General features: G+C 53.5%; 1 protein-coding gene across 1 annotated transcript in view; it reads left to right on the plus strand.

Moving 5' to 3' along the window:
- Positions 1-10,812, plus strand: part of Sart3 (spliceosome associated factor 3, U4/U6 recycling protein) — a 28,126-nt gene extending 17,314 nt beyond the window's left edge. Inside the window, exons 10-19 of the mRNA XM_032886695.1 lie at positions 873-950; positions 1,068-1,126; positions 1,956-2,065; positions 4,330-4,442; positions 5,197-5,273; positions 6,227-6,395; positions 6,940-7,391; positions 7,784-7,936; positions 8,047-8,237; positions 9,923-10,812. Of these exons, the coding sequence (XP_032742586.1) occupies positions 873-950; positions 1,068-1,126; positions 1,956-2,065; positions 4,330-4,442; positions 5,197-5,273; positions 6,227-6,395; positions 6,940-7,391; positions 7,784-7,936; positions 8,047-8,237; positions 9,923-10,097 (1,577 nt within the window). The 3' untranslated portion in view covers positions 10,098-10,812. The remainder of the gene's footprint in view (positions 1-872; positions 951-1,067; positions 1,127-1,955; positions 2,066-4,329; positions 4,443-5,196; positions 5,274-6,226; positions 6,396-6,939; positions 7,392-7,783; positions 7,937-8,046; positions 8,238-9,922) is intronic.
- Positions 10,813-12,175: the final 1,363 nt, after the last annotated feature.

Below are 12,175 nucleotides of genomic sequence, written 5' to 3' on the forward strand. Positions count from 1 at the left end.
GTGTACTTTTCTCAGCACACCTTGGAGATGTGTCTCTGCTCTTCAGACACTGTGATTGGGAAGACTGGTGAATGACCTGCCCTCAGTAATGCTTTTCTTCAAAAACGTTAGCAATTTCCAACCAAAGTCAAACTGTGAGGTGAAAAGAATAGTGGTCCTTGTGCTTTTTCAGGTTCCTGGCAGCCGCTGGGGCCTCACCCTTCATTTTCTGTGTCTGACCTTCCATCGGCCTTGTCTCAGTCTCGTTTCTGTTGCTATGGTAAATACTCTGACAAAAGCGGCCCAGGGGAGAAGGGTGTAAAGTCTCACAGTTGAAGGCACAGTCCAGCACATAGGGGAATTGCGGCACGGAGCTTAGAGCAGCCATTGCAGGACATGTATGGTGAGAAGGGAGAGCAGCAGGTGTCTGTCAGAGGATGGCGCCGCCCACAGTGGGCAGGTTCCCCTCCCTCCCTCCATTAATGTAATGGGGGTCATCCCTCACAGCCACCTGCTGATTGTATATGCTGTGGAGTTGACATTGACAGTCACAAACCCCAAGGCTTTTTTCCAGGAAGACTGTTCTGTTCTTTTAGATCTTTTAGATCCATACCAAAGGTCAGCTAGAAAAACCTTGGGTCAAATGCTGCTCCATACAGTCCCTGTGCCACCTCCTGTCTCTGGGTCACACACTGCTCCATACAGTCCCTGTGTCACTTGCCTGTCTGCTGGCCGGTGCCTGCGCTTCTCACTGCCACCACACCTTCCTGCTGTTAATTATGAGAGGATGTGTGGCAGGTTCCTGAGTCCATAGTAGGCCTCCATGGTTCTGGTATGAGATTTTAAAATGTCAGCTTTGGTGGCTTTATGGAATTTCTCACCTTTTCCAACAGACTCTAGCAAAGAGCTGGAAGAGCTGCGGTCCATGTTCACGCGTGCTCTGGAGTATCTGCAGCAGGAGGTTGAGGAGCGTAAGTGACCCAGCCCGCTGTCCGCCCACTGCCTTACCAGTGTTGCTTTCGAGCCCCTCTTCCCAGCCAGAGTGCTTACTCTCTGTCCATCCTAACTGTTCCATTCTGTTCTGGAAGGTTTCAGCGAGAGCGGAGATCCAAGCTGCCTGATCATGCAGAGCTGGGCCCGGGTTGAGGTGAGCGTCTTCACAGACCTGTTCCACCCTCTGACCAAGCGGTCCCCATCCCTGAAGACTGGGCCAGCATCTGAGCTGTGTTTGAGGGCCCAAAGGATTTTTGCTCACCTGGTGTGCCGTGCTTGGTGCCAGCCAGAGCCGTGAAGCAGCGTAGCCGGACGCTGGCCGTTGGCTCATTCCCTCTCAGCCCTTCTTCCCTCACCTCTGCCTGAGGGTTGCTAAGGACGTGCTGTTCACAGGCCTCTGTAGGTGCTGTGAGGAGCCCAGCCCTGCGACCGAAGCTCTAACTCCGTCCAGAAGGTGGGCTGTTTGAGCAGTAGTAGCACACTTGAGCTCTCCCTAAGCCAGCACACGGAGTCCAGAGAGCCAATTGAGAAGAGTTAGAAAACCCCAGCCCTGTGCAATGAAGGGAGCTGGGCAGTGGAGCTAAGCTTTGTTGGTTACTTCTGGGCGAGATTCTTGTTGGTTTGGAAGGGCAGGGAAACAGGTTCTGCACTTAGGTGATGTTGCCAGTTTGACTTTAAAGTAGCTGGTCTGGCGCCTGCTGCTGGATCAGTATCTTCCCTGGAATGCTCCCTAAGTGAAGTTTGCAGTCGGGTTTGTCGGACATGCAGGAAGAGTAAATGGCTGCTCAGAACTGCGTGTGCTGAAGCCCCGTGTCCATGTTTGCTACAGCTCCACTTGCAGACTGTTGGAGGCTTGCCGCTGCAGAGAGGCCTGCGACCCTCAGGGATCAGGGTGACAGTCGTGGGGTGGGACAGGAAGGAGCTCTGAGGCGTCCTGGTGAGGGTCCAGGGGGGTCCTAGCTGATCTTGTTCACGTATTTTAGGCTCGCCTGTGCAATAACATGCAGAAAGCTCGAGAACTCTGGGACAGCATCATGACCAGAGGAAATGCCAAGTACGCCAACATGTGGCTGGAGTACTACAACCTGGAAAGGTGAGGGCCCGGACTTCTTCTATATTCATTCATTTTCTCTCTCTCTCTCTCTCTCTCTCTCTCTCTCTCTCTCTCTCTCTCTCTCTCTCTCTCTCTGTGTGTGTGTGTGCGCGCGCGCGTGTGTGTGTACTCCTATAGCCATGAAATTCTAAAGTTGTTATTTCAGGCATGCCTGGCTGGACTGGGGTGTGGGTCGTTGTTTACTTGTAGTCTGTTACGTATAGGAAAGCACACAGCACTAAAGGAGAAAAGACAGCATCAGGTCAGCCGGGAGACCAGACTTGTCACTAAGGGTTTGGGGGGCTCTGTCATGGTGTGGTGGGAGTGTGTCTGAACTGTGGCCCTCTAGACTGCTGCAGCCCTCCCTCTTACTCCCTCCCAAGATTGAGGCTCTGTGTAGCCCAGGCTAGCTCATGGGGATTCACCTGCTCAGCCTTCCAAGTGCATATCAAGATTACAGGCTTGCGATCACTCTGCAGCTGTCTGATTCAGCACATATTGAAAATCCACAGTATTTCTAGTACTTTTTCCTTTTTAAAAAAAGTTTGTTTTCCTATTTAAAAAAAAGTGTGGGGGTTGGGGATTTAGCTCAGCGGTAGAGCGCTTGCCTAGGAAGTGCAAGGCCCTGGGTTCGGTCCCCAGCTCCAAAAAAAAGAACCCCCCCCCCAAAAAAAAAAGAAAGTGTGTCTGAATTAAACAGTTAAATGGATATAGAGCTGTGGTGGGGGTCTCATGGCCCTGCCGCCGGGCTCCTCAGGCTCCTCAGGCCCCTCAGGCTCCTCAGGCTCCTCCAGCAGCTCCCACGCTTCAGTTTCTGTGGGGAGGCCAGCTTTACTGTGCCTGCAAATGAAAATGACTTTAGAGATGATAAAGGATGCACTTAACGTAAATACCCTTTTTAAGAATAAAGAAAAAGAAATGTTTATGTTTTCCAAACTCCAGGTAATTTTGTGTCACAGTCTGGAATTTAAAAAACAAACAAAAACCACAAAACATTTTTTTTTTCTTTTTTTGAGACTGGGTCTTACTATGTAGGCCAGGCTGGCCTCAAACCCATAGAGATCTGCTGGCTCCTTTTCTCCCAGCTCCTGGGATCAGACGCGTGCACCCTCACAATTTAAAAAAATTTATTTTCTGAGGGCAGCTGTTTGTGTGAATGTTCGTTCGTGTGAGTGTATCTGTGCGTCATTTGGGTGCCTGGTGTCTGCGGAGCCCCTGGAACTGGTGTCATAGGTGACTGTGAGCCACCATGTGGTGCTGCATTCTGACCTGTGTCTCCTGCAAGAGCAGCTGGTGCTGTTAACCACTGAGCCATCTCCAAACCTGAGTCTCCTGTTGTGGCAAATGTGTTCGCATAGTAAGCGACGGCTGACTGATTGGCTTCTCACGTCAGTCCCTGCCTCCCTCTGCTGCACTGTGGTTGTCATTGTAGGGCATGAAGAGGCTGGCCTGCAGATGGGGGTAGGAAGGGGGAGCCTCACAGCCGTTCAGATGAGCTTGCTGTTTTCCCTCCATGACAGCAAAATTCAACAGGTCTAGGTGGAATGTGTCTGGAAAGGTGTCTGTGAGCTTCTACGGCTTGCAGTAGTAATCTGTCTGTCTGTCTGCCCCCTGATTCGATAGGCCTTTGGCCTGATGCTATAATCCTGTGACGCCCACTTTCTTCAGGAAGCACCATCCTTGTGTGCACAGGAAGGCCCGTTCACTTCCGTGTAGCACATAGCTTCTTGCCAGGAGGCTGCATTGCTGCTCTGCCATCCATGCAAACACCAGCACTGCAGCAAAACCTGAGGGCATTCAGGTGCTCCACTGAGACTCCTGAAGCCTTGGGTGTACAGATCATAGCCAAAGCATCCCTGCTCTGAAGGTCTGAGTATGTTAACACACACACACACACACACACACACACACACACACACACACCCCCCACACTTGCGGGCCAGTGTGATCAGCAGTCTGTGACTCGTTAGGGTGAAACCTGACTCAGCATGAAGTAAACAGAGTCCTCAAGGGGACTGCAGAGAACTTTGTCAGGACCTGCATTGTTCCTCCTATGTGCACAGAAGGCCTGGCTCCAGCTGCTGCCTGAGGTGCATTTCCAGGTGCTCCTGTGTGGTCAAGAGCAAGCACGCAGGGAAGGGTCTCCCTCTGTGACTGCAGAGGCCATGCTGCTTCTGAAAGCTGCAGTCCTCTCCGCCGCAGCAGGCAGCCCGTCTGTGGTCTTTGCTACATCCCTGGTGGCAACTGTTTGTTTTCTGCCCTAGGGCACACGGTGACACACAGCACTGTCGGAAGGCTCTGCACCGAGCTGTGCAGTGCACGAGCGACTACCCTGAGCATGTCTGTGAAGTGCTGCTCACCATGGAGAGGACAGAAGGTAGGAAGGAGCCTTACCTCTGCCTTTGGCTGGGGTGTGGTCTTCGCCCTTGCTGGTAATAGCACCCAGTGTGGGGGCGGACTGGTTGCTTGCCTGTGTCAGGAGCCCTCAGTCTGCAGGCACAGGAAGGCAGCCCTCAGGACAGGGTTGCTCCGTGTTCTCAGGCCACACACACTCCCAGCTTCATTGCTTAGCATCACTAGCTGTCCTCTGCACCACAGCCAAATGGACTCCTAGCAGGTCCCCTTGACCAACAGGAGCCTGCCTGCCTGAGCACTGCCACTCTGCCAGCATCTGCACCACAAACACTCGGAGAGACCGGGCTCCGCATGGCCTTTGGTCCCTTGTGGGATTTTAGAGCCACAGTGTTGTTGGTCCTAAGCTATAGCAATGGAGCCTGGGAATAGCATGGTTCTCTCTCCTGGGACCTGTGTGGATTTAGGGTGAGCACAGAGTTGCCAGCACACTGGGGTGGCTCCCCCAGCTCTGAGTTTCACATGCACTTTGCACTGGTGTGTCATTATGGCCTTAGCCATCGAGCACCTATAAAGTCCAGCCTTTGTCCTTAAGTCTGTCTTTGGAAGGAGGAGGACACATAGCAGCCGCAGCCCAGAAGGACGTTGGGATTACAGACTTGCAGCCCGATGGTGTGCGTTGTCTAAAGCAAGAGCCGCTGCAGTGCTTGTGAGGGTCAGGGAGCGCAGCTGCAGCCTAGGAGTGATCGATTGCGTCAGCTCTGCTTTTCTGTCTCCAGGGACCTTGGAAGATTGGGACCTAGCCATTCAGAAGACAGAGACGCGCTTGGCTCGTGTGAACGAGCAAAGGATGAAGGTGACAGCCATGCTTCCCGAGGGGTGGTGACTGTACTGCTCTGCTCTGTCTGCATGAATGTCTGCACCATGTGTGGGCAGTGCCCACGGTGACCAGAAGAGGGCATCAGATGCCCTGGGACTGGAGTGTAGAGAGTTGTGAGCTGCCATATGGGTGCTGGGAATTTAATCTGGGTCCTCTGAAGAGCAGTTGGTGCTTGTGATCACTGACCATCTCTGAGCCCCTTCATAAGATACTAGGTAAAGCATTTGGGTCAGTATTTAAACTTACCTTGGCCATTTGTAGCTTCACTTAAAGCTCTGAACTCAATATGAATTGACCACACTTGATCACACAGAAGCCTCAGTGGCTCACAGAGCCTCTCTCCTGGAAGCTGTTGGCCGTTAACAGCTACTGGGAGGGGCCTTCAGTCTCCTTCCAAGGTGGAGCCTAGGGTAGGTTACCCCCTCCACTGGGTAGACTCTGGACACATCCATGGTACTAGTAGGACTCAGTGGGGAGACAGACAAAGTCAGTGCAGTTGGGGGAGATGTGGGGCTGGGATCCAAGAGGGCTAGAGGGGAGACCAGGGGAAATTTGATCAAGAATCAAGTTTTTTGTTTTTTTGTTTTTCTTTTTTTTTCAGAGCTGGGGACTGAACCCAGGGCCTTGCACTTGCTAGGCAAGCGCTCTACTACTGAGCTAAATCCCCAACCCCAAGAATCAAGTTTTTAAAGGAGCCACAATAGGCCTTGAGTGGGGTGTGAGCATCTCTACTTGCTTAGAGCCTGCTGGGGTTTTCTGAGTTGGATTAACCGGGTAGGGTGGAAAGACCCACCCTGAATGTGGCCAGCGCCCCTTCTTGGCTAGGTTCTGAAATGAAGTAAAAAGAACAGGCTGGGCCCAGTCCACAGTCAGACGACCCAACACCCAGCACGACCCAGCTCCCAGCACGTCCTGCCCTCTTGTTCTAGGCTGCAGAGAAGGAAGCAGCTCTTGTGCAGCAGGAAGAAGAAAAGGCTGAGCAGCGGAAGAAGGTGCGGGCGGAGAAGAAGGCCCTGAAAAAGAAGAAGACACGAGGTGCAGACAAGCGCAAGGCGGGCGAGGACGATGATGAGAGAGAGTGCGGTGAAGAGGAGGAAGGTAACGTCACACAGGCAGGGGCTGCACAGATCCTCTCTGAACTGTGCAAGAGTGGCGCGATTTCCTCAGGGTGAGCACTTGCAACCGACCTCACCTTGTACCACCCCAGCTTAGTCAGGATGCTGCGCCGCTTCCCCTTGAGGCTGTGGTAGAGGCCACCCAAGGCTAGCCCATGTCTGCTGGCAGCACGCAGGAGGAGGGAGGGCTGTGCGGGAGGAGGGAGGGCTCTGGACAGTATCGAAAATGCGTGTGTGGGGCAGTCGTCACCCGCCTGACCTTCAGAACGCTTCCCAGTTCCTGTCTTCATGGCTGACGTGGGGATGCAGGGGGGCTCCTGACTGCAGTGATGACTGGGCAGTAGGCATTTATGTTCTTGGCCTCACTGATGAGGCACCTTTGCTGGACTGTGTAAGTTGGGCCCACACTTGGCATGGTGGCTGTCCCTCTTGTGGACACGGTGCAGTTTGAGGTGGTGAGACGTGCCCGATGCTGGAGGAGCGCAGGCCTGGCTAACGGCCTGTGCTTCTCTTTTGAATGCCTGCAGAGCAGCCTTCCAAACGCAGAAGGATGGAGAACAGCTTGGCCTCGGAAGTGGCTTCAGCTAAGGAGGAAGAAACAAAACTCTCCGGGAAATGCTTAACAATAGACGTTGCTCCTCCTTCCAAGCAGAAAGAGAAGGCCGCCTCCCTTAAGCGGGACATGCCCAAGGTGGCTCACGACAGCAGCAAGGACAGTGTCACTGTCTTTGTCAGCAACCTGCCCTACAGCATAGAAGAACCAGAGGTGAAGCTCAGGCCGCTCTTTGAGGCCTGTGGGGAAGTGGTCCAGATCAGGCCAATCTTCAGCAACCGTGGGGACTTCCGGGGCTACTGCTATGTGGAGTTTAAAGAGGAGAAGTCAGCCCAGCAGGCCCTGGAGCTAGACAGGAAGAATGTGGAAGGAAGGCCGATGTTTGTGTCCCCCTGTGTGGATAAGAGCAAGAACCCCGATTTTAAGGTATGTTCTTTGCAGAAGGAGGTCTTTAGGGTAGTGTCTTCATGGTGGATATGCCGTGCTCAGCGCCTGGAGCCCACAGGGGCTGTTTGCTGGTAACTGGGAGGCTTGTGAGGAGCCTAGGCTGTCTCATGGCTTGGTCACTTTGAGCCTCCTCCCTTGATTGGTGATGGCCATAGTTAGCGTTGGAAAGATGGCTGCTTTCCTTTGGGTGCTTAAGAGGGTGGCAAGAGTGATCCTTCCCCTGTGTTCAGTGCATGGCCATCTACAGAGGGCTGTGCCCAGGTGACTTTGTCACGTAAGATTCTGAGACCAGATATGGCCCAGGTGTGCGTGCAGGACACACACGTGCTGGGCCGAGCCTGCCACAGCTATTGGCTTTGCCTTTTTCGCAGATGTTCAGATACAGCACCACCCTGGAGAAACACAAACTCTTCATCTCGGGCCTGCCCTTTTCCTGCACCAAAGAGGAACTTGAAGGCATTTGTAAGGCACATGGCACTGTTAAGGACCTCAGGCTGGTTACTAACAGGGCCGGCAAGCCAAAGGTGAGTGGGTCCAGGCGGACGCTGGGTCTGTTAGAGTAGCCGGCGTGGGCCTCCCTGTCTTCCTCCACCCCATGCTGTGTTTGCTGGGCTTACAGTTTCTCGTGTTTCAGGGCTTGGCGTACGTGGAGTATGAGAATGAGTCCCAGGCCTCTCAGGCAGTGCTGAAGATGGATGGCATGACCATCAAAGAGAACGTCATCAAAGTGGCGATCAGCAACCCCCCTCAGCGGAAAGTTCCAGAGAAGCCAGAAGTGAGGACAGCCCCAGGGGCCCCCATGGTTCCCCGGCAGATGTATGGAGCGTAAGTGTCTGCTTCTGTTTGTGCAGGTTTGTCCAGCCTTTGCTGAGGCAGTCATGGCTGCAGGGGTAGGTAGGTCAGAAAAGCCAGTTGCTCTGAGTGTGGTCCTTGGTTTCACTGGTGGAGATGTGCACAGGAAGTCTCCAAAGGGAAGTGGCCCTGGTAGCATGCTGTGGCGACCTGCCCGTCTGCACCGTTTTTTGGTGGCATTGGGGATGTGACCGCCAGGCAAGTGTTAGGTTTCTGGTCCTGGTGATAAAGACCATGGGGAGAAAGGGTCTTTTTCATTTGCCTGATCAGTTGCATAGTCAGCCCATCTTGAGAGGAAGGCAGGCAGGAACCTGGAGGCAGGAGCTGAGGCAGAGGCCATGGAGGGGCACTGCTCACCGGCTCGCTCCCCGTGCCTAGCCCAGCCTGCTTTCTTTTTTTTTTTTTTTTTTTTTTTTTTTTTTTTTTTTTGGAGCTGGGACCGAACCCAGGGCCTTGCGTTTGCTAGGCAAGCGCTCTACCACTGAGCTAAATCCCCAACCCGCCAGCCTGCTTTCTTACACTTTTTTTGTTTTTACATTTATGTTATGCGTTATGAGTATCTTGTCTGCGTACTACATGTGTGCAGTGCTCACAGAGGCCTAAAGAGGGCATCCGATCCCCTAGAGCTGGAGTTACAAGTGCCTTATGGGTGCTGGGAAGCAAACCTGGGTCTTCTGCAAGAGCAGCCAGTTCCCTTAACCCTTGAGCACCTCTCCAGCCCCTCAGCCTGCCTGCCTGCCTGCCTGATTTTTCTTTTTAAAATATTGTTGTCTTTATTTTTATGCATATGGGTATTTTTCCTTGGTGGATGTCTGTCCACACATAGGGAGGACGTGTGTGCAGTGCCTGTGGAGGCCAGAACTGTAATCACAGCTGATCATGAGTCACCCCCCATCGGGTGCTGGAATCAGCTCCAGTCCTGGAGGAGCTGCAGGTGCTCTTCTCTGTAGCCCAGCCTGCTTTCTCAGTTAACCCAGGAACGGCCCCACCTCAGGGACCTCAGGACCTCAGGGACCTCGACCTCAGGGACCAGGACCTCCGTGGCAGTCACTAGAAAAGTGCTCTGCCTGCTTGCGCACAGACTTAATCAGGGGAGGCATTTCCTGCGTCAAGGTTCCCTCTTCCCAGACGGTTCTAGTGTCTCAGGTTCACAGAGCCAGCACAGCTGCGGTTTTGGCTTTTGACATTTTGGAACAGGGTTTTAGCCTCCTACAGAGCTGGCATCACAGGCATCCGTCTGGTGATCTCCATGCCTAAGCAGACTGGAACCCGCCTGCTCCCGAGGCGTGGCTGTCGGTCTGCAGGCAGCTGTGCTGCTCTGCTCACCGGATAGATGGAACGGTCAGGACCAGGCTCTTTGAGGTTGGAGAGATGGCCGCCATTTTGTCACCTCTGTGCCTTGGCGTAGGGATGCTCAGTGTCAGAACTGTAACGAAGGAAGCTCATTCAAGTGTCCCTCACTCACTTCCTAGCTGGGATCAAGTGCCTTGTGGTTCCTGCACTCTTTTCTTGGTGTGAGGTTAGAACTCAGCTGTGCATGCTGGGCCAGCAACAGTTCTCAGTTTCGTCTTCTGACTTGGCCTGATAATCCCAGCATCTCAGTCCAGCTGGGGCCAGGAGTCAGAACTGCCAAAGGGTCATTATGTTTGTTCTTCTAGGCGCGGGAAGGGACGGACCCAGCTCTCGCTTCTTCCTCGGGCTCTGCAGCGCCAGGGTGCTGCTCCTCAGGCTGAGAACGGCCCAGCTCCGGGGCTGGCAGCCACCACCTCTGTGGCCACTGAGGCTCCTAAGATGTCCAATGCCGATTTTGCGAAGTTGCTCCTGAGAAAGTGAGCAGGACTCTGAGATGGAATGCCTTACCTGCTCCTTCATGCTGGCCAGGCTGGCCGCTGTGGGCCCTGGACACAGAAGGGCTGGGCACTCAAACCTGCGCGCCCACTGATTCTCCTCTGGTGTAGATGGGAAGGGAGTGCCTATGTTGAGCATGGCGGTGAGGAGTGTTCCCTCACATTGAGGGCGGAGGCCGACTGCTCTACGGGCTGTCCCACGGGCTGTCCCACGGTACGTTAGTGTCCTAACAAAGAGGGACTCAGCTTTGAGGCCTACTTGTCCTGATACTTTCACCGCCTCTGGCCCTTTTTCTACGAACCCCCTCCCCGGCCCTGCACAGCACGCGTGCCCGTCACTCTTTAGTGTGAAAGGTGGAGTGGAGGAGCCGTATCATCAGAGTGGCCTGTTCAGTGAAGTGCGGGACATCACAGAAGGCATGCTTGATGGGTTTTTGTCCAAAGAGCCTATGAGTTTTTCTATTATGTATTTGTAATTGACATTTTGACTGTTTTATGTTCCCTAAACGTGGGGAGTCTGCGACACTTGTTCCTAGGAATTGTGTGTGCCACCCGCTGTGTGTGCCACCCACTGTGGCCCATTTTCTTTGCCTGATGACTGAAGACCTACGCCCTCTGCTCAAACACTCATGCCTAGTGCCATGTCCAGTGCAGAGTGAGTTCCCATTTAGTTCTGTTTATTAAACTGAAGTTCTTACAGAGTCCTTGTATGCATTGCGGGTGTGTGTGGGGGGGGTGTGTGTGTGTGTGGGGTGTGTGTGGTGTGTGTGTGGGGTGTGTGTGTGGTGGTGGTGGGTGTATGGGAGTATGTGTGTAGGGTATGTGTGGGGTGTGGGGTGTGGGGGGGGGGGGTGTGGGGTGTGTGTGGGGGGTGTGTGTGTAGGGTATGTGTTGGGGGGTGTGTGTGGGGTATGTGTGGTGTGTGGGGTATGTGTGGTGTGGGGTGTGTGTGATGGGTGTGAGTTGGGTGGGGTATCTGTCACATGGTGCACCTGCTTTTCCTCAGCTGTGTGTTGACAGCTTGTGCAGCATGTCAATCCCGTGTTGCTGATCACATGATTCCATGGTAACAGACTTGCATTTCTGGTAGCCTGACTCTGCTGGGTAGTTTACCACTCACCTTGTCACAGTTTCTGCCCTGAAAGCCCTACAGCAAGGGCAGGGAGGGCGGTGGAGAAAGGACTCTCCATTAAACTCTGGAGGGAAATGGGAGGGAGCCGTGCATGTGTGCCCATGAGCCAGTCTCGCTTTCTTTGATGTTTAGGGTTAGCAATGGAACCGAGGCCTCCTGCAAGTTTGGTTTGTTCTCTGCACTCTAGCCCTCGGCCTCCCACACTTAAAAATTGGGAAGGAAGATTTTGTATGTGTCTGTGTGTGTGCCCTGTGGAGAGACCAGAAGAGAGCATTGCTGGATCCCCTGCAGCTGCTAGGACCTGAACCCCGTCCTCTGCAAGAGCAGCGAGTGCTCTTAACCACTGAGCCTCTCTCCAGCCCCTCCTCCGTGTGTGCGTGACTGCTGTGGTGCGCTTGTGGACAGAAGATGGCTTTCAGGACTTGGCTCTCGCCTCCACTGGGGTGGGTTTCCCAGGGCGGCTCAGCCTACCTCCTGTAAGGCTGTCACCTGGTAAGCCATCTGGCCAGCCCCAAGGTTTTTTGTTCTTAAGTTAACATTTTTTAACTTAACATTTAAAAAAAATGACTTATGAGTTTTGTCTGCTTGTGTGTATGAGTAGCAGCATGTGGTGTCTGGTGCCCGTGGAGTTTAGAGGAGGATCCCATGGGACGAGTTACAGGTGGTTGAGAGCTGCCATTTGGGTGCTGGAATTTGAACTCAGGACCTCTGGAAAAGCAGTGTTCTCAACCTCTGAGTCATCTCTCCAGGGCATCCCTTAACATTTTTAAGTGTAGTTGTGTGTGTCCTGGAGCTCTTGACATTCAGCCCCTTGCCCTCCTCTTTGGTGTCTGTCCGCTGCTCTTTTCCAGATACTGGTGTACCCCTCAGCCACCCTACAGCAGTGACACACGCAGCACACACAGCAGCACGTTCAATGCCGTGAGAACCTA

Source organism: Rattus rattus, chromosome 16 (genome assembly GCF_011064425.1).
Source record: "Rattus rattus isolate New Zealand chromosome 16, Rrattus_CSIRO_v1, whole genome shotgun sequence".
Taxonomy (NCBI): Eukaryota; Metazoa; Chordata; class Mammalia; order Rodentia; family Muridae; genus Rattus; species Rattus rattus.